Genomic DNA, 19,789 nt, shown 5'->3' on the forward strand with positions numbered 1-19,789 from the left:
GCGGGGACGGGGGGGGCGGCTTGAAGACCGCAGGCGTGGGAATTTCGACGAGATGGGATCCGCAACAGGAACCGTGGGGTGGGAGCCCTGGGGACCCTGGAGAGGAGTCGGGTGGGGGTAGGGACTAGGGGCAGAGGGCAAGGAGACTTGGGCAAGGCTGGGGACAAGGGTCAGGGGTTGGAGAACGGAATAAGAACTCAGTGCTGAAATACGAACTCAGCACTGTGGCAGGGGACTACGATGGAGTTGGGGCCCCGTCGGGTACAGGTGCGAGAACAGGGCAGAGAACCTGGGGTGGGAGTGTGGGGACCAGCGGTGGACTGAGGGGCAGGGCCACTGGGCCCAGGCAGGGCAGGCTCCTCCCTGAGGGTTTTCTCCCTCCTGGCGCCTACAGGTTGTGTCAGTGGTTTGCTGCCCACAGAGCCCAGCTAGGTGCAACATGGGCCGTGGGAGGTGCTGTCTGGGTCGGGGCGGCCCGAGGCCCTGCTGGCAGGTGGACCCTGCCTTTCTGACCTGCAGAGGGAGGAGATCCTGTGTCCTGAGTGGTGCTGGAGGCAGGAGCGGCAGGAAGTTACTACTGTAGCACATCCCTCCAGTGGTCATTGGTGCATCCATGTTATCTGGAAAGGCTCTGGCTGGAGTCTTAGATACACAGTACAGGCCAGGCCTAGAAGGGCTGGGGTCCTGGAGTCAGGCATTCTCCACTAGTCTTGGGCTTATCAGTTGCACAGTCAAAACCAAATTTACTCTCTTTTCAAGGAAACTTAATATCCACAAGCTGGAGTCACATGAACTGTTTGAAAAGCATCTTTGAACATATTACACTTAGAGTGGCTCACAAGTTACTTCTTTGAAGCATTAAGAGATGCCTTATGTTAATGCTCAGTGACCATGGACCCCACAGAATCACTGCTATTGGTCATGTTTCCAGGAAGACTGTAGGTTTCTGTGGGATGCGTCATCTGTCTCATTAGGAGTCAGACTCGGAGGAGGCAACACTAGGCCAGCAGGCATTCCTTTCTGCTTTGCAGAGTTGTTAGAGAAGTAACTCTATTTCAAATATGAATTTCTAAAAAGAATCCATTAGTCTCTTTTTTTAATACAAAAGAAGTGAACTGTTTCTTAGTAGCAGTTTATTGAGAGTTATCTATGTATTTGATTGAAAAGTGCTTGTATACAGTGGCCCCCTTTGTCTTCAGGGGACACATCCTAAGGCCCTAGTGGATGTCTGAAACTCTGGGGAATTCTGGACCCTGTGTGCTCTCTGTTTTCTATCCATACATATTTATGGCAGTTTAATGTAAGAATTAGGTACAGTAAGACCAACAGGGATGTCCACGTACTGTAGTAAAAGTTACGTGAATGTGAACGTGGTCTCTCCTGTGTTTACCTTGCTGTGCTGAAGTGAGACGATGCAGTACCTACGTGAGGAGAGGACGTGAACCACAGAGACCTGTGCAGGGGCATTAGGGTACTGTGTGCGGGTTACATGAACACAGGTGCCACTGTGTCAACATCTTGGGAGGCTGCTGAGTGAATAATGGGTGCCAGGCAGAAGGATTTGTGTCTCAGTAGGACAGAGTGCTGAGGACATGAAATTTCATCACACATTCAGAACATGCAGTTTAAATCTTATGTTTATTATTGGCATTTCCATGTAACATTTTGGACTGAGGTTGATCATGGGTGATTAAAACATGGGAAGCACCAGGCGCAGTGGCACACACCCGTAATCCCAGTGGCTCAAGAGGCTGAGACAGGAGGATCATGAGTTCAAAGCCAGCCTCAGCAAGGGTGAAGAGTGAAGCAACTCAATGAGACCCTGTCTCTAAATAAAATATAAAAAAGGGCTGGGGATGTGGCTCAGTGGTTGAGTGCCCAAGTTCAATCCCTAGTACAGAAAAAATAGAACCAGACCATAGGCTGCAAAGCTGTGGCTGTGGGACCACTGTGACCAGCTTGCCCTGTGGGGCCCAGCATCACGTTAGCCCTTCAGAGCTGCTGGTGGAGTGCGGGTTGACTCACAGCAGCTGACACTGTGTGCCTGATACTTCTGAAGCTGGTTTTGATCAGAGACCGTTTTCTAACTTTCTAGGCAATCTTAGCAGCTCAGAGACGAGGAGAAGATGTGGAGACGTCCAAGAAATGTAGGTACCCGTGTCTCCACTTGCAAAATGCGAACGTGCTGCCAGGGTCATCTGCCATGCTGTGCAGTGGCTAGGCAGTGCTGAGGCCCTGTGTCAGGAGCACTGGAGAGCTGGGGGTGGTGTTAGGTCAGCCAGACCATTACCTTCCACCCACTTCCTAAGCTGACAGCTCTGGTAGTATGTGTTCTTAGGCCTGCGAGTTTGGGACTGGTGTCACCCTGGGCCTGGGAAGCCTGTTGGTCTGATCAACATTCTGAAATTGCTTTTTCCTTGTGTCAGTTGCAACTTTTTCCTCTGCTCTATTCATACTGAACCACAGGGGCTGCTGGCCAGAACAAGCAGCATTCGATCACCAAGAACACAGCCAAGCTGGACCGGGAGACAGAGGAGTTGCACCATGACAGGGTGACCCTGGAGGTGGGCAAAGTGATCCAGCGGGGCCGGCAGAGCAAGGGGCTGACACAGAAGGACCTGGCCACGGTGAGGCTCTGGAAGCTGTGGGCCTGGGGAGGCCTGGAACTGATGCTCAGCTGGGGTGGGGTGGGCTCACCACCTGGTGGTTCTCAGGCCTTCAGTCTGGGCTTGCACCCAAAGCTTCCAGGGCAGCCAGGTCAGAGCAGCTGTGGCTCTCTCTCCTGAGACTTGGTTGCTCAGGGTAAGGCCTGAGCCTCCGGGAGCTGGCTGCCCTGTGGGGGCTGACTTGGCTTCTGCAGCACACCCCACTGGGTTGGTGCATCTAAGGCACACCTTCTCTTTAGAAAATCAATGAAAAGCCGCAAGTCATCGCAGATTACGAGAGTGGACGAGCCATTCCAAATAACCAGGTTCTGGGGAAAATCGAGAGAGCCATTGGTGAGTGTCCTCTGGCTTAGTCCTGGCAGGGGCAGCACTCTCCTGGGAGGTGGTAGGATGGGAGCACCTGGGGCCCTGTTGTCTGAGGTCAGGCCACTAGGATTCTGCCTGTGCTGTTTGAAGCATAGTGGGGACCCTAGAGCCCTGAGGAAATAGTGTCACAGGTTCTTGGCCCTATATCCCCCTCTGGCTGCCAGCCAGCATTCTCCCTGAGCTGAATACAGAGGGACCATGGCCCTCTGGGATCTGCCCTCCAAGGTGTTGGCCACACACCACAGTCTGCTCCACAGTTCCCCTCTGCCGTAGCTGAACAAGGGACTCTTCTGGGATAAGATGTTTGTCCCCATCTTTCTAAATTAGCAGTTCATGCTTTTAAACGTTAGATGCAAAAGTTAGTCATGCCTGTATGCAAAGCCCTGCCAGGAATGAGGTAGCCCCTCCCCAGGCAGGCCCAGGAAAATGAGGAAGGGAGCTGGGGCCCGGGGCGGAGTGGACGCCTGCTGCCAACCTGGGATTGACAGGCTGGCACTCTGGCGCTGCAGAGTGGTGAGCAGGGTCCTGGCTTGTTGCAGGCCTCAAGCTCCGGGGGAAGGACATCGGGAAGCCCATTGAGAAGGGCCCGCGGGCGAAATGAGCACAAAGCCTCGAAACAGTGCGTTCCGGCTGCTCTTCTGGCTGGTTCCCCTGACCACCAGCACTGATGTGGGTCTTCTCACATGGCAAGCGGAACATGGGGTCAGGCCTGTGGGCCCTCAACCCATACCTGCTGTCAAACAAAGCAAAACCTTGCAGAGTGCTGGCTCCTCCTGGCTCTTTCCTCCCTGCCCTCATCCCTCGGACCCCGTGCAGAGCAGCGCCTTCCTGCCGTGGGCATGTGCTCAGAGCAGCCGCAGCGTGGAGCTCTGGGGAGCCCTGGGGAGTCCAGAGGACGGGCCGAGGCACAGCCTCTGTGCTGCTCTCTCTGCTTTAGCTTTAAAGAGTCCTTGGGCATGTGCCCTTCCTGTGGCCTTCAGCCTGCTCTTCTAACTGGGCTTCAGTGGGGGGGGATTGTGTCACACAGGTGAGCTTCATGACAGACACCCCATTGGGACCCAACGTTTAAAGATTTATTTCTCCCCTTTGTACCCATCTGCTCAGACATTGACTGGGCATCCATCAACCTTATGGCGCCTGCAGACACAGGGCAACGCCTGGCTGTGCCCTGCTCGCGCCTCTGTTCGCTGAGCCCTGGGACAGGCAAGAGCCCATCTGGCTCCTTGGGGCATGTGGTGTCTGAAGTGGCAGGAAGGCAGTACCTGACAGCACAGTGTGGGTGTCACTGCCCTGTCTGAGGACACCCTGCAAGACCCCAAGTCCTTGCAGCAGGGCCAAGCTGAGGTGGAAGACCAGAGCTCCCAGAACCACCCTGGGGCAGAGGTGTCAATGTAGCTTCCTTAGGACCACAGTCACATCTGTTCACACGCTTGCATGCAGGGTCCCCTTCTCTAGTCCAAAGGCCAAAGGCAGCTTGCCTGGGCCCTGCTCCAGTATCATAGGAACCCTGGTGTCCTCAGCTTCACCCCTCAACCTGGGATTGCTCAGCCCTTTATCTTGGGGTGGGGGCTTGTATAGTAGGCTTGGGGGAGCTGTGGGGGGCTGTGGTTGCCAGGCGCCCACCAAGCCAGCTGCATGTCACCATGTCCGTGTGCTGTCACCCTCAGTGTCCCTGCTGCAGGTGACTCACATCCCCACAAGGCAGAGGCTGGAGAGCAGAGCAGGTGGGGCCCTTGCAGACCCTTGTGGCCTTGGACCTGATGGATCTGAACAGTGGCTTCAGGTCCTGAAGGCTGCCCTGTGTCTGTGGCCCTGCCTGCCTCATGTGAGGCACATGGGAGAGAGTGAGTCATCCTTGGTCCTGAGCTGTATGGCCCCAAGCATATTTTCTGGGGTCTCTCTTTGGTCTGGCCTGGAATCCTGAGGAGGGCTACTCACCCAGTGGCCAGAAATGCATGGATAACTTATCTCGGCTTGAAAACTTGGGCAGTCCTCAGGACTGAGCATTTATTCATGGAGCAAGCACCCTGTGCCATACAAGTGGGCAGTGACTGGACAGGGGAGGGCTGTGGAAGCTCTGTCCTCTGAGCCCCCAAAACCAGCTTCAGGGGAGGTCAGGTATCTGGGGATGAAGGTGGATCCAGCCTGGGGCCAGGTCCGAGGTGCATTCAGGGACCAGATCCTTGTCTGGGATGGTCTATGAGCTGCTGGTGGCAGGTGCTGGGAGGGTGACTCCATCCTGGGAAGGAGGGAGGAGCCTGGTGACAACCACTGAGAGGCAAGGGCAGCAGAGGGTGCTGCAGGGCTTGGATGGGTGGGGCTCTCCCTTGGGGTCCTGACCCACCACTGAGGTCCAATCTCTGCAGTCAGCAAGCCCAGAGGCAGGCCCCACCCACCCACACCTGGGGGTTCCTACCGCATTGAAGAGGATGTTGTCAAAGCCAGGTGCTGCCACGTCCTTGTTACTCCTGAAGGGGCAGCCTCCCTTCTGCAGCCAGTGGCGTCCCCCAAGTCCCAGCAGCACCAGGAGTATGAGGAAGAGGAGGGCCCCTCCAACCAGGGCTGGCACCATCATGGATGCTGTCATGCCTCCTGTGGGCCAGAGGGCACAAGAGCCCTTCACACCAATCACCCCCCATGCCTGGGGGGTGAGGATTAATCCTGGGGCCATCTGGTTCCCCTAGTCCTGCTGGCTCTGGGTTCACCCTCTTCAAATGAGAGAGTGTTGGTATTGTCTACACAGGCTACAGCAGCAGGCTGGGGGTCGTGGCCCTCAGCCGTCTGCAACTATGCCAAGGACTGGCCCTGCACTGGGCCCAGGGAGCACAGCCAGAGGCAAGCCTGGGGAGGGGCCCTGAGGGTTAGTGGGGTAGGTGGGGAGGACACAGGGCTGGCCTGGGATTCTCCTGGGTGGTGTGCAGGGTGCCTCCTTGGAACTGTCTCCAACCTGCAACCCAGTGCTTACCCTGACTGAGTGCAGGCTGCTGGCAATGCTGCCCGGCCAGGTACTCCACATCGTCTAGAGCAATGGGCCCCAAAGCTGGCTGACCACCCAGAGTGGCTTCAAACACGATCTGATGGGGAAGTAAAGGGGTGAGGAATTGGAGGGAGCGAAGAGGGAGGGCAGCTCAGCTGAGGTGCAATGTCTCACCTGGAACTCCTCGGTGCTGGTCACCTCAACCTGGACTTCTAGCCACTGGTGCCGCAGGTGTCCACCTTTGCCCCACACAGCCAGCTGGCCCTGGGCACTGCTCAGGAGCACCCTCAGCTCTCCCTTGTCTGGAAGTGGGGGCTGGGGTGTCAGGTGCCTGGCCTCGTGTGAAGTGGAGCCCCAGACCTCTCCTCTGACCCCTCTCCCCACACCCAGGCATCCAAAGGCCCAGCCCAACTTACAGAAGTGCTCAGGAAATCCCATGTGGTACCAGAAGCGGAGGCAGGAAGCAGTGGTGGCTGGCAGAGGCTCGCTGCGCAGCCAGGCCGCCTGACCCCCTGGCCCCAGCACACTAGTTTCGAAAAAGGCAAAGTGGCCTGGAAATAAAAGGCCAGGGTGCCAAGCTGTCCCCTTGACCCTACCTGTGGTCCTTGGCCTAAGGACCACGAGCAGGCAATGCCATGTGGTGCCATGGCAGTGTGGCTGGGTAGTCACTGCCCCAGCTTGGTCCCCTGCTCTGGCCAGTACACACCTGCTTCTGTGCCTAGGGTATGGTCCACAGTGGGCAGTGGGTAGCGGGAGGGGGTGTCTCCACCACTCCAGTCCCAGCTGTACCTGCCCAGGCCAGGCCAGGCCAGGCGGCTCCAGCCACACAGGCCAGATTCAAAGTCACAGGACCCTGCAAGAACCAGCTGGTGAGCAGAGCTGTCCCCATTGCCCATCGCAGGGCACTGGCCCCCGCCAGGGAGGGGCAGGAGGGCACCACCTTGCCGAGGACAGGGCCCATCCTGAAGGGAAAGGTCGTCCAGTGCGATGTAGGAGTGTTCCATGCCGGCAGCCAGGGCCTCAAACACCACCTGCAGGTCAGGCCAGGCACTCTGCAGTCTGACCACACAGTGCTCAGGGGGAGCCAGGATCCCTGCCCCCCAGGGCCCAGGCACTCACCCTCCAGGCCTGCCCAGCCTGCACATCCACGCTGCCCAGGCGCCAGGCAAGCCCACCGTGGCCATAAACACTGAACACCTGGCGTCTCTTGCCCTCCTCCACGTGGACTCGCAGAGTGCCTGCCAGGCCAGGGCCAGTGGGGGAAGACATCCACACAGTGCCCCAGCCCTGCACAGGGCCTGTGGGACACCAGCCCAGCATTGACTCCCCAGGCTCTGCCCACAGCTCCTCACCTGGGTTGTGGAGGCTTAGGTGGTACCAAAAACTCAGGCAGGTGGGCTGAGCCAGAGGCTGGTGCTCCTCTGAGGTCAGGGAGGCCACATGGCCCTGAGGCAGTGCAATTGGGCTTGTGTCCACCACCATGTAGTGCCCTGGGGAGTGGCCAGCATCAGTCTGCCTGCCCCTGGCTGATGTCCTCCACCCACCCCTTGCCAGGCTGAGTACCTTGGGCTGTGTCTGTGGTATGGTCTGTCTGGGGGCCCCAGAGGGCGTGGCCTGAGGCGTTGGCTTGGCGCTTCCACAGGCCCTGCCCTCCAGTGGAGAAGCCGCAGGCAGAGTCCTCAAAGGAGCAGTGCCTGGGGGCCCAGCAGGGCCCGGGCCGCACAGCCACGTCGTCCAGCCCCATGGTGCCATGGTACCCATCCCGGAGGCCCTCAAACAGCAGCTGGGGGTAGAGGGCGTCAGCTGGCTGGGGCCTGCCCCCTGCACCCCTCTGCCTGGCACTAGGCTTACCTGGTACTTGGTGCTAGGCTCTAGCTGGTGATGGAGGGTGGCCCAAGCCTGGTGCCAGCGGTTGCCATGGGTGCCTGACCGCGACCATAGCAGCGTGTCCTCCCCCCCGTCCCTCCTCATGATTAGGCGCAAGGTCCCTGCAGGGTGGTGGGGTTTGTGGGGATCAGCCCCAACTGCTGACCCTTGAGGCCCCAGCAGGCACCAAACACCTCTTGGATTCCTGGGGCATCCATGGAGGCCCTGCCAGCTCCAAGGCTCACCAATTTGGGGTCCATACAGGTGATACCAGAAGCTGAGACACTCCTTGGGGGTTGCTGGGGTCTGGGGCCCTGTGAGCAAGTGGGCACCACGGCCACGGGCAGGGGGGTTTGTGGGGTCCAGGAGCATGAAAAAACCTGCAGGAGAGGCACAGGCTGGGCTCAGAGATGCACTCCCAGGGCTAAGGGCCCCCCGGCCTGAAGGCCCTCTCACCTTGGCCAGTGCTGTGGTCATACCCAGGGCCATGGCTCTGTATCCGACGCCAGTGGGCATCTGTGAAGTGGCCCATGTGCCAGCCGCAGGTATTCCGCTCAAAGTTACAGGAAACCTCTGGGGGCAGGGGGGGGTCAGCACCCCATCTACCCACACATCCCTCCTGAGCCCTGGGTGGTAAAGACTCTAGGGGTCCCTGGAGGTGCGTTGGGAGCCCCCTGGTGGAGATGAGATGTGGACAGGAGAGACCTTGGTCTTTCTCCGTGGTTGCAGTGGGGCTGCAGTCCCTCATTGTCACGTTGTCCACCCCGGCCCCCTGCTGGCCAGGGCTGTCCCAGTCCACTAGACTGACAAACTCCAGCTTCAACATGGTAGAAGAAAGGGACTTAGGTCAGGGCCAGGCCTGTGCCCATCCCTCACTCTGGACTGCCCTTCTTACCCGGAATGGCCGGTGGCGTGCTCCAAGAAGGACCTTGTCCACCGTCCAGTCTCCTGTGCTGCTGCTTGGGGCCTGCCACACCAGCTCCCGGGAGCTGCCCTGCAACACCACCAGTGCCAGGAAGCCTGGAGGGAGGGGTCCCGGTGGGTGAGCCTTCCCCAGACCCCCCCCTCCATGTAGGGGTGTCTTGGGACTGGGCAGAGGACCTCGGGTGGGCTGTACCTTGGGGGTCACTGTGGAAATAGTAAGCCATGTGGAGTTCACAGTTGGGGCCTGAGGGGCCCAGGGGGGATGTGAGGGCCCTGGCCTCAGGCCTCAGCTGCCCCCAGGCCTTCTGTAGAGACAGGAAGTGCCCTGGGCGGGGAAGCAAGGCACTCACAGTCCTGTTCCTTCCAGGCCACCACTCTGTTGCTCAAGGACCCCCAATTCCAAAGGACCCCTGGGGACTCTGGGCCTCACCAGCAGCAGCCCCGTGAGCGTCCCTGCCAGGCCCCCTGCTTTCCTGGGCTGCAACCCGCTGCCACTGCAGCTGCCCCACGCTGGCATCCTCCCAGCCCCCGGCCGTGGCAGCCTCAAAGTCCGTGGTGCCTGCAACAGCAGCAGTATTAAAGGGAGGGCCATGGCCACCGAGCCTCCCGCTGCCTCTGGGCGCCTGCACTGGCAGGGTTCTGCAGGAGGCCTCACCACACTCCTGCTCGTCCTCGCCCTCTGGGCATTGTTCCTGGAAGTCACACAGCTGCTCTGGGGGCACACACAGGTCCCCACAAGAGAGATATCCCAGCTCACAGACCTCCTGGGGATGGAAACTGGACGGCTGGGGCCGGAGGGCCTGGACCCAAGGTCCCGTAGGCAGTGACTGTAGGTCAGACCTCCCTGTGGGGTAGAGCTGGGGTCAGGTGGAGGTTGGGGGCCACTGTGCTTCTCCTGGGCAGGCCAGGGGAGGGATTTGGGCAGGTCACCTGGAGCTGTTCTGCAGTGGTCCGACAGGATGAGGTCATCCAGGCCCACCACGCCTCCTGGACCCGTTTCCCCAGCCAGGAGGATCTGAAGGCAGGGATGCTCAGGGACACACTGGGCCCCTCAGTGCTCCCTGGGGTCTGCTCACGGACACCCACTCCAGATTCACATGCTACTTGTGCTATGTAAATGGCTGGACCCCACTCCTTTTGACCCCCAGCCACCACCTGGCCAGTCTCACCTGGAAGGGATGGGCACTCCTGATGTCAACCCGGTCTCGTACCCACGCTGCTCCCAGCTCCCCACAGCGCTTCCGCAGGAGGACAGGGTCCTGGGGGGCACTAGGCCCCTGCATCTGCAGGAGCAGCTGGAGGCAGCCGACCTCGGACCCATGCAAGTAGTAGTAGAAGATGAGCTGTAAGTGACCTCAGGCTGGTCAGGGCCTGCAGCACTCAGGCAGACAGGACAGGGGAGCCTGCATGTGTTCCCTTTCCCCAAGTCTCACCGAGCAGTTGTGGGAGCCTGAGGCTTGGAACTCAGGGCTGGAGAGGACAGCAGGGGTGCCAGACTTGGCCATGGAGACTAGGAACATGCCTAGGGGAGAGGGTAGGTGTGAACTGGCATTGCTGGGCAGTTGCAAGGCAGACAGAGCCATGGCTAGGATTCTTTTACTTCTTCTTCTTCTTTTTGTGGTGCTGGAGATTGAACCCAGGGCCTGTGCACGCAAGGCAAGCACTCTACCAATTCAGCTATACCCCCAGCCCATGGCCAGGGTTCTCATGGACCTCACCCTGTGCACTGTTCCAGCTGTGATCTCGGTTTGGCCAAGCAAGGTCCTCAGGGCCACCAGCACTGTGGTTCCGGGTCCAGCCTTCTGAGTGGTTCCATGAACCCAGGCCTGACTCAAAGTCAGTAGCCATGTGGTGGCCTTGGGCGGAGGCAGGGCTGTTATGGCTTCCTGCGGCCACATGGCCAGCCCCAGAGTGGACACTGGCTATTCCACCTCCAGAATGACCATGCCAAGGTATTTCCTCCCAGACCAGCCCCCAGTGTCTTTCAAGGACCCTGGAGGTCAGGGTCCCTCCTCCCAGTCTCATCCTGCTGCCCAGCCCAGCCCAGCCCAGTCCTGGGTGGCCCTGGCCTCACTGCAGGTAAGCAGGTCTTCGTCGGAGCCATCCCCACAGTTGTCCTCCCTGTCACACAGCTGGTGTGGCTCTATGCAGGCCTTGTTCTGGCACTGATGGTGTCCCAGGGGACAGCTGGCCTGGGGGGCTGAGTGGGGGCAGGTTAACCTCTACTCTGGCCCCAAGACCTTGGAGTAAGTGGGCATGCTGGGGAAAGGACAAGGTGGCCTGAGCAGGGGAGCAGGTAGTGAGGGCCCCAGGGTGGAGACAGGGTGGCCTCACCAGGCAGCCCACAGCCCCAGAACTCCACATCATCCACAGCCACAGCTCCCTTGTGCGTGGCATTTCGGGTAGCAGAGAAGGTCACCTGAAGAGAGCAGAGGTCCTTAGGGCCATTGGGGTCCAGGCCTTCCCCACTCCTCCCTGCCAGCCAGAGCACTCCAGCTCACTTGGAAGTCACCCTGGATACGGCCAGTGGTCACCACCAGCTCCTGCCAGCTGGGGCCCCAGGGTCCTGCACTCTTCCACAGTGTCAGCGTCTCTGTACCATGGGTCAGCTCCAGCCGCAGCTCAGCCACATCTGCAGCAATTGGGGAGGCCCTGGAGCAGTTGCAGCCCTACACTACCTCCCCTGAGCATGCCAGCTATGCCCTGGCCACCCTCCTCTGGGGTGGGTACCCTCCTTTCTCCTTCCAGCCCCTCTCCAGAGCTACCCTACCCTAGATCTCTGGGGGTCTTGGGCACACACCTCCAGACGCTGCATGGTACCAGAGTCTCAGCTCACAAGTGGGGGCTGCCTCTTGCAGGACAGGGGAGCGCAGGGCTGCAATGGATGCCTCCTTCCCACGGTGTGTTCCCACAGCCATGTACCAGCCTGGTCCAGGTGGTGAGGTCAGGAGATGGGCAGCAGGGCAAGAGGGGAGGGTGGGAGGGCACATGGACTTGTGGGGGCCTCACCCAGGTCAGTGCCAAGTGTGTGGTCGGAGTGAGGCCCGGGACCCTCCAGCATAGCCCCTGCTCGGTCTCGGAGCCAGCTGTAGCCCGAGGTGCTGATATCCTGCCAGCCACAGGTATCCTGCTCAAAGCCGCAGGTGAAGGGGGTGTCCGGGATAGGCAAGGCCCCATGGTGCCCTGGGAGAATGGGTGGTCAGATGTCTGCCCCAGCACTGGCCTGCCCACCTTCCTGGCCCCAGCTCACCGCACTGGGCCTCGTCTGAGCAGTCCCTGCAGTCGCACACAAAGTTGCATGTGGCCTTGCTGGGGCTCTTGCAGTAGTCAAGTAGCCAGGCCCAGCCTGGGGACCATGCTGCTGGCAGAATGACAGCCACGTGGGTCTGGGCAGGGTAACTGGCCATCCCACTTTGCCCAGGACTGATTTTAGCACTGGAAGTTCCATGGACCTGAGCAGTACAGGACACTGGGCACCCAAATTCGGGGCTCAGACTCACAGGGTCAGGCAGGAAAGAACCTGGGACCCACAGAAAACTGTCAGGAGCAAACAGAGCACTTCCCCATGTTCCCAGCCCCGCTGGCCAAGCAGAGACTGCAGAGCAGAGGTGGGTGTACACAGGAAATGGGGCCTTCAAAGAGGGATACCCCCTGGGCTGAGGTTGTGGCTCAGTGGCAGAGCACTTGCCTGGCATGTGTGAGGCACTGGGTTCAATTCTTAGCACCTCATATAAATGAGTAAAATAAAGGTCCATTGACAACTAAAATAAATTTAAAAAAAAAGGGGGGGGCACCCTTGAGGAAGGTACAGGAGCCCACATCACTCGGGAGAGAACTAAAAGGGCTCCCAGGAGGATGTCCCCCAAGGAGACACAGCATTGGGTGACCCAGTGTCCCCCACAAGCCTTGCCATCCAAGGTGGCAGAGAGAGAGCTGGGAAGATACACCGTGATTGCCCCAGGGCCTCTCCTTCGGGCAGAGCGGCTTGTTCCTTGGCAGGCTGCCGTCCTTCTCTAGGGACTCTGGTGTCAGCACTGGCATAGCACCTGTCCCCAGCACCCAGGCAGCAAGCTCAGTAAGACCAGCTGACTCACCCACAAGCAGGACCAGGGCAGGCAGGAGGGGGCCCGGAGGTCGCATGGCCAGGCTGGAGGGAGTGAGGCTGAGCCTCCTGGTGAGGACTCTGTCCAGTTATCAGTCTTTAGCGGCCCCACAGGCTGACTTGGCTCCAACCAAGGGGCCTAGTCCCTTTTGTGCCTCTGGCCCCTTGGGAGGGCCCCACTCAACAGTGATGGGCCAAGCATCTAGCTGTAAAAGTGTCCTCAGGAGGGCCCCTGGCCCCCGACCCAGGGTTGGATCTCACTTGCCTGGCTCTTTGTGACCAAAGGTCAGGCCATCCTGGGCACCTGCTCAGCCTTCCCTAGCAGAGGCTCTTTCTGAGGTGGGGTGGGGGATCCCACCAGCAGGGCTCTGTACAGCAGTGTTGGGGTGGCAGAAATCACTGTGGCTTCTCTCATGGGGCCTCTGGCCCCACCTTGGTACAGGTCAAGGTCAAGGGAGCCCACCCCAATAGCTGCATATAGGATTCTAGCATGTGTACCCCAGAATCTACCTTTGTGTTCTCCACCTTGGGGACAGTACAAGCCCAGTATGAGGGTGTAATGTTCTCCCTCCTGCCCCACATGTAGCTCAGGCTATGAATTCCCACCCCTTCATTTACTCATCCTTCAAAACTGCCCTGAGCCAGGTGCAGTGGTGCACGCCTGTAACCCTGCTGCTTGGGAGGCTGAGTCAGGAGGCTGGCCTGGGTAACATATGGAGGAGACCTATCTCAAAATAAAACAAAAAACAAAACCCTTCAGACTGTCCTGAGCAGCCATAGGCTGGGTGGTCTGTAATAGGCACAGGGCTCCTGGAAGCCCAGGAACTTCTGGTTCTCTAGGAGAAGACTCACAGTTGGGGCAGGAGGGATACCAGGACTGTGGAGGATCATGTTTCTGCCTGACCTCCTGCTGTGTGACCTCAGGTTGCTGGTCTGTAGTGTCTGCAAAGGACCTGCCTGGAGAGGTGGCCTGGAGGGTCTAGCCGTGGGACCTGCCAGCTTTAGCCCTGGCTTCCCCCAGCACCCACTGTCACTGCATACTATGTTCTACTGTGCCTGGGGGCCCCAGGGCAGGGGCCAAGGTCCTGAGGGTGTGAGAGTGTCCAGGAGAGGGGGCTCTAAAAGCTGGAAGCCCTGGCCTTGTCAGAGTGAATGGGACCCAGTAGTGGTCCATGTGTGGCCACAGAACTCAACCCTGAAAGCAAAGGCTGTGGGTCACACCATCTGTGTCCTTGGCTGGCAGTTGCTCTGGCCACACGAGAAGTCTCCAAGGTGGTCCCAAGGGCCTGTGATAGCCAATGTTAGCTGGCCAGGACAGTGGCCACTGGAGCTCCCCTGCCAGGAACCTTGGGCTAAGCTCTGGGAAGGGGCACCTGTGTATCTCAGGCCTCGCCTGGCCACAGGGGACCAGGTACTGATTCCTTGTGCAAGGCCTTGTGGGGCCTCTTCCTGGGTGTCCTTGGGGATAGCAGTTGCAAAGGAGCAATCAGACCATAAATGGGAGTACCCTAGGGCCCCTTATCAGACCCAAGGGGCTAAGTGTGCACTGCCACGCCCTGGGGCCTCCAGAGGCTGAGTAGAGGGGTCCCCAGTTATGACCAAGGGGCAGGAAGCCAAGACACAGGAACCGCAAGGCATACCAAGCTTTTAATTTCCACAAGCCAGGCTGGTCTGGCCTCTGAGGCCCAAAGGGCTGGCACATTGCCAAGAAATGCAAAAGAAAAGGGCTGGGCCAGCCTCTCAGGAGGGATTCCAGCAAGGACAGAGTCCTCAGTGGGGGCTGGGCCTCAGTAGCCATCATCAGCCCAGGTGACCTCGTAGTCAGGATACTTGGCCTTGATCTTCTCAGTTGAGATGGAGTGCTGGGCACGACCATAGCCCTGGAAAGGTGACAGTTACTAGCTCCACCTGGCCCTTGGCTCTGAGAGTCTAGCCAGGCCAAGAGTAGGCTTAGAAGGGGTACCAAACCCACCACCAGACAGTCCTGGGCACATACAGGTGGGGGCACAGAGGGCTCCAGAAGTGAGCTTGTGGGCTCTGAGTTGCACCCTAGCAATGACTGCCCCCAAGAGCCCCCCAGGTCAGGGAGAGACCCACCCAGCCTCCTGTTCCAAGGCAACTGTCCTCCCACCCCTAGTGCCACTTGCAAAATGTAGGGGAAACCTTAGGCCCTTGAGAGAGAGAGGGTTCTGAACCCACTGGGAGAATCCAGGTCTCCTGTGAGGCAAGTCAGGCCGTTCTGTGTGGGGTCAAATGGTCCAGGGAGGGCTTTGTAACCAGGACAGGGACCTCAAACAGGGCTCACCATGGAGTAGCCATAGACGTGAATCTTCTTGTCCTGGCTCTGGTGGGAGATGCGCCCACCCCCCAGGCACTCGCAGTCATAGCCCTTCTTTTGCAGTTCGCCAGACACTTTGTCGTAGATGTCGGCTGGGATGTGCAGAACAGCTTCAAGAAGTGCTCAGGGTGCCCTTGGAGGCCACCTCTGAGCAGCCCCTTCCCCAGTGGAAAGGAAGCCCTCCCGGCTGGCACAGGGATGAAGGCTTCGATGGGATGCTCCACGGCGAGCACCGGGGTTAGGGAGGAGTCGGGCCGTGGCACCCCTTCCTGCGCAGGACCCAGACTTCTCTAGGTGCTGGTGCAGGACGAAGCCCACCAGGACCCACAGCCTCTCCGGCTCCGCCCACAGCCTCCCGGCCCCGCCCAGAGGCGCGCCCCGCCCTCACCGTGGTACTCCGCCCACTTGTAGCCACGCACGATCTCCTTGCACTCCCCGGCCGGAGCCCCGGAGGGCTGCGCTGAGTGCACTCGGACCAGCACGTATTTGAAGACGCCGTCCGGATCGATGTCCACTTCAGGAATCTGGGCGAGATCCGCCGCCGCCATGTTCTCCGGAGTGCCTGTCCCCGGTGCCGCGGTCCCTTCTCGCACCCAAACCCGGGCTGTGCCGAGTGCCGGAGGCGGGCTCTGTGACAGCTATGGCCAATCCCGTGGGGAGATGCTGCCTGAGGCCCGGAGCCTCAGCCAGTCGTGCCGCGGACCTGGGGCACAGACTGACCAATCGCGGTGCAGTTCCTTGCAGCCTTGTGCCCACGCTGCCGCATTTAAAGGGAAAGTGGACTAGGGAAACGAGAAGTGATTACGGGCAGCCGACGGAAAAATTCCTTTTCACTGGGGTTGGGGGAAGGCACTTTGGAGGGGGGCTGTTACGCGGCCCTTGAAGCAGGCGTAGGACAGGAGGCCCCAGGGATGCGCCGCGGAAACCCCCCAGTCCCCAGTGCCACCCTTCCGAGCACACACCGACGCCCGAGGGTCGCATCCCACCGTCCGAGGAGCTCCCTCCCAGAGCGCCCCCCCCCGCGACCAGTGACCTCCCTCCCCAGACACCCACGAAGAGACAGCAAGCAGCAGCTACATTCAAGTTCTATTTTACTTGGTTTGAAAGCGCTCGCCCTCTAGAAACGATTCCCGTCGAGGGGCGTTCCTGTGGGCCCTCAGGCGCGGGGCCCAATGCGGAGGTCCCGTGGCGGGGCGCAGCAGCGATTGCAGCAAGCGGGGCACCGGGCCGGTGCAAATCGCAGGCCCGGGCGGGGGCTCAGGGGTGTCGGGGTGGAGACACCGTCAGGGGTGAGAGCAGGGCGCGGAGGCAGGGCTCACAATTTATCGCGCTTAATACCCCCTCCTCTGGCTCCGAAGGGATTAGAGGATCCATGAGGGCCCTTGCACAGCGCCTGGCCTATCTCCTTTCTCAGTTACAGGTCCTCTTTGGAGCCCGGGTGCGGAGCAGGATGCCCAAGGGAAGAGTGGTGGGGAGAGGGCACGGCGGAGGGCTGTCTGGGTGTGCGTTCCCCAAGGCATACCAAGCTCGTGAGTAGCAGAGTGAGAGCACTGGGACCTGTGTGCAATCGTGCAGTGGAGGGACCTGACATCGGGCTTGTCACATAGCTCTTCAGTTGAAACTCCATTGGCTGCTAACTCACTCCTCTTTCTCTACCCAGCAACTATCTGGGGATCCCCCTGAACCTTCCAGGTCCTTCCTTTGGCAGCAGGTAGATGCAGCTTCCTGGAAGGCGTCTGTGCTGTCCTCCCAGCTGGTCCATCCTATGCACATGCTTCTGACCTCCTGCCAAATTAGGGCCTGCCTTTGCATGCACACCACCAGGTTCTACTCTGGCACCTGTCTAGGGCCATCTTGTTGAGTATGGGCAGACCCCGGACCCTTGCCTGGCATGTGCCCACACCCAGATGCTCTGCTTTTCCTGCCCCAAATCCCCTTTGGCTGTTGGGCTTGCCCTTGGCTTGAAGACCTCAGAGTATCCAACCTCTCCTGCAAGACTTAGACCAAGGTGGTCAGAGGTGAGAGGCTGCAGGATGAGCAACACCTCAGAGTCTGGCTAGGCACTCACACATAGCTTTCTCACTTGGGGCATGGATGCACGAAGGCTAATCAGGGTGTTCTCCAGGAAGAAAGGTCTCTGAGGGAGTCACATCCCAGAGACAGGAGGTGAGCTTAAAGTGTCTATACTAGACTTTGGTCATCACGGGCTCCTGGACGAGCAGGGAGGGAGAGCAGAGGCTTCATCAGAGCCCCAGAGCAGATATGGATCCATTTGCACGAGTAGGGTCTGTACAGTAGTGACCCTCAGCAAAAAGGCAGAGCCTGGAGGTCCTCAGGCCCACCCCACCTCCCAGCGGGGAGCACCTAGGGCGAGGACCGGTCTCTGTGGGCCGGAGGGCTGACTCTGGAAGGTGGGAACTGGGCAGCCCGGTGAGGAGTTGTGGGGAGGAAAGAGTTGGGAGAGCACAGTGGGGTGTGGGAAAATGGGGGGAGCTGGGAGCGGGGGAATTTGTCGGGGCAGGGCTCAAGAGAAGCAGCATGAGGGGCTGGTCTGGGCCTGGATGGATTGAGTGAGTTTGGCTGGGCTCGGGGGCGGCCCTGAGTGGACCGGGCGGGGCCTGAGTGGGCTAGGCAAGGATTCTGATCAGGGCCTGAGTGGTGTCCTCAAGCCTCACATGATATCGTCCAGCAGATTGGCGCTGGCCACCCAGTCCAGCGCGCGTGGCTCAGAAGCAGCCATGATCATGCACATGAAGGGGCGGCCGGTGCGCCGGTCTGTGGGGTAGATGGTGGTGGGCGTGAAACGTCGGTTGGCCTCCACGAACTCACAGAGCTGCTCATAAACGCGCGGGAACTCGTGGCGCAGGAATACACCGCGCAGCCGCAGCTCCCTTTGGATGTGGATGAAGGCCACCTCTCTAGCCCGCCGGCCCGCCTCGCCCTCCTGGTCCAGGCCCGCCGTGCCTGGCGGCGGGGTCAAAATCAATGTTTCCATGTCAGGCTCACGGCCCCGCACGGGGGGCGGCCGCGCCGGACTGCCTGCAGCCAGTGCTACCTTGGCGAACTTGCGCACAGTGGGCCCAGTGCTGCGAGGCGCGGGCGCCGGCCGAGCGGCGCCCCGGAGGGCGCGGTGCCCGGACCTACCGCCACCGACACACTGAGTAGGAAGCACTCAGCCGGCTCATAGAGCCGCCCTGCGGCCGCCAGCTCTCGCGCATAGCTGCCCAGGGGCGCTGCGTGTGTAGCCAGCTCACGCAGGGACAGGTAAGTGGGCGACAACAGCAGCCCTTCGAGACCGAAGCGCAGGAAGTTGTCGGCCGAACCAGGACTTGGGAAGCCCAGGAAGAGCACGCCGCGGCCGCGGGACAGGAAACCGACACGAGCGATGCGCGAGAAAGCGCGATGCACGGGGCCGCTGTCACGGCAGAACTGAAGCACGTGGCGGCACACGCTGCCTACGCGGCCGTACAGGCAGCGCGCCTTGTGTGCGTCCCAGTCCTCGCGGCGGCACAGGCGTGAACAGTAGTAAGTGTAGCAGCTGTGGCAGGACTTGAAGTAGAGGCAGGCGTTGAACATGGTTTCCGTGCGCCGGCAGCGCGCATTGGAGCAGGTCATCAGATCGTCCTCGTCCGCACTGGGTTCTGGAGACCCGTTGGCTGCCTCGCCCGGGCCTGCAGGCTCCTCGACGCTGCCAGCAGAGGCAGNTGGTGCCCGTGCCGCCATGCCATGAGGCCAGCAGCGGGCCGGGGACGGAGGGAGGCACTACCTGCAACGTGCGGTAAGGCCGGGGTCCCCAGTCGGCCCAGGCTGAGCTGTTGCGTGAGTGCGGGTAAGTCCGAGCTAGGGCGTCACGCTCGCGGTACCTCCCGAAGTCCTCTGTGTAGAAGGTGTGGGCCCGAGGATCCTCAGGAACGTAGAGGGGACCAAAGGGCAGTCCATAGGCCCTGGGGACCTCCCCGTAGTAGGAGCGGGAGGGCGGTTCCTGGATCGGGAAAGTGCGCACTTCGCCTCCATAGTAGCCGCCCCCACGCCTCGGACTGGGACCCCGGGTCTCTTCGGATGGGTAGGGCCTAGGGCAGTAGCCATCGAAGGGAGGACCAGGGCTGGCCGGAAATCCTCCTGCATAGCCCTCGGGCTCCTCGGTGTAGAAGAATTGTGTAGGGCCTGGAGGTGTGCTGAAGGGCTGACTGCGGCGCTCAGAGTAGTCCCGAGGCCCAGGCAGGGGCCCGTCGCAGTACAGCGCCCGGGGGTCCGCACAGTACAAGTCACTGGGGGTGGGGGTACGGGAGAGCGCCACGTGGCGGGGACCAGGCACCGTAAGGCCGTGGAACTGCGGGGCTGCACGGGCCCAGGACGTGTTGTCTACGGGCCCACAGGGCCGCGAACCCCGGGCGGCGTGCTGCAGCACAGCGTCATCTGGCTTGATGTCCAGTCGGCATCGGACGTGGGGGGCGGGCCCCGTGGGGGCTCTGGTGGCGCACAGCGGCCAGGGGCGGCACACAGGGGCGTGATGCGGCCAGGGCCGCTCCGTTGTGGCTGCAGCTTAATAG

General features: G+C 60.3%; 4 protein-coding genes across 5 annotated transcripts in view; 1 reads left to right on the forward strand and 3 right to left on the reverse strand.

The window, feature by feature from the left end:
- Positions 1-240: 240 nt before the first annotated feature.
- On the forward strand, positions 241-3,792 carry Edf1 (endothelial differentiation related factor 1). Its single transcript, XM_015505657.2, has 5 exons — positions 241-267; positions 2,096-2,147; positions 2,467-2,627; positions 2,906-2,999; positions 3,572-3,792. Exons 1-5 carry the CDS (start codon positions 241-243, stop codon positions 3,631-3,633), a joined length of 396 nt encoding a protein of 131 aa, XP_015361143.1. The 3' UTR covers positions 3,634-3,792.
- Positions 3,793-3,868: 76 nt separating this feature from the next.
- Mamdc4 (MAM domain containing 4) lies at positions 3,869-14,407 on the reverse strand. Its single transcript, XM_048813305.1, has 26 exons — positions 12,050-14,407; positions 11,809-11,982; positions 11,600-11,725; positions 11,301-11,431; positions 11,134-11,218; positions 10,874-10,999; positions 10,518-10,655; positions 10,233-10,321; positions 9,969-10,142; positions 9,730-9,814; positions 9,455-9,643; positions 9,230-9,358; positions 8,993-9,124; positions 8,332-8,448; positions 8,121-8,255; positions 7,861-7,997; positions 7,573-7,792; positions 7,362-7,499; positions 7,129-7,247; positions 6,950-7,040; positions 6,716-6,862; positions 6,426-6,560; positions 6,184-6,311; positions 5,998-6,106; positions 5,449-5,624; positions 3,869-5,271 (listed from the first exon to the last, which is right to left on the reverse strand). The coding sequence occupies exons 1-26, from the start codon at positions 12,552-12,554 to the stop codon at positions 5,230-5,232; spliced, it is 3,777 nt and encodes a 1,258-aa protein (XP_048669262.1). The 5' UTR covers positions 12,555-14,407; the 3' UTR covers positions 3,869-5,229.
- A 122-nt stretch (positions 14,408-14,529) lies between these two features.
- Positions 14,530-16,018, reverse strand: Phpt1 (phosphohistidine phosphatase 1). Of its 2 annotated transcripts, XM_015505834.2 has the most exons (3): positions 15,628-15,873; positions 15,207-15,331; positions 14,530-14,781 (listed from the first exon to the last, which is right to left on the reverse strand). In XM_015505834.2, exons 1-3 carry the CDS (start codon positions 15,785-15,787, stop codon positions 14,689-14,691), a joined length of 378 nt encoding a protein of 125 aa, XP_015361320.1. In that variant the 5' UTR covers positions 15,788-15,873; the 3' UTR covers positions 14,530-14,688. The 2 variants fall into 2 exon arrangements, with proteins under 2 accessions (XP_015361320.1, XP_048669261.1); XM_048813304.1 differs by lacking the exon at positions 14,530-14,781 and having other exon boundaries at positions 15,250-15,508; positions 15,628-16,018.
- Positions 16,019-16,313: 295 nt separating this feature from the next.
- Ajm1 (apical junction component 1 homolog) overlaps positions 16,314-19,789 on the reverse strand; it is a 6,992-nt gene continuing 3,516 nt past the window's right edge. The window contains 4 exon segments of the mRNA XM_048813417.1: positions 16,314-18,356; positions 18,359-18,935; positions 18,937-19,700; positions 19,703-19,781. Coding sequence (XP_048669374.1) covers positions 17,911-18,356; positions 18,359-18,935; positions 18,937-19,700; positions 19,703-19,781 — 1,866 coding nt within the window. The 3' untranslated portion in view covers positions 16,314-17,910.

This window comes from Marmota marmota, unplaced genomic scaffold, assembly GCF_001458135.2.
Source record: "Marmota marmota marmota unplaced genomic scaffold, marMar, whole genome shotgun sequence".
Lineage (NCBI taxonomy): Eukaryota > Metazoa > Chordata > Mammalia > Rodentia > Sciuridae > Marmota > Marmota marmota.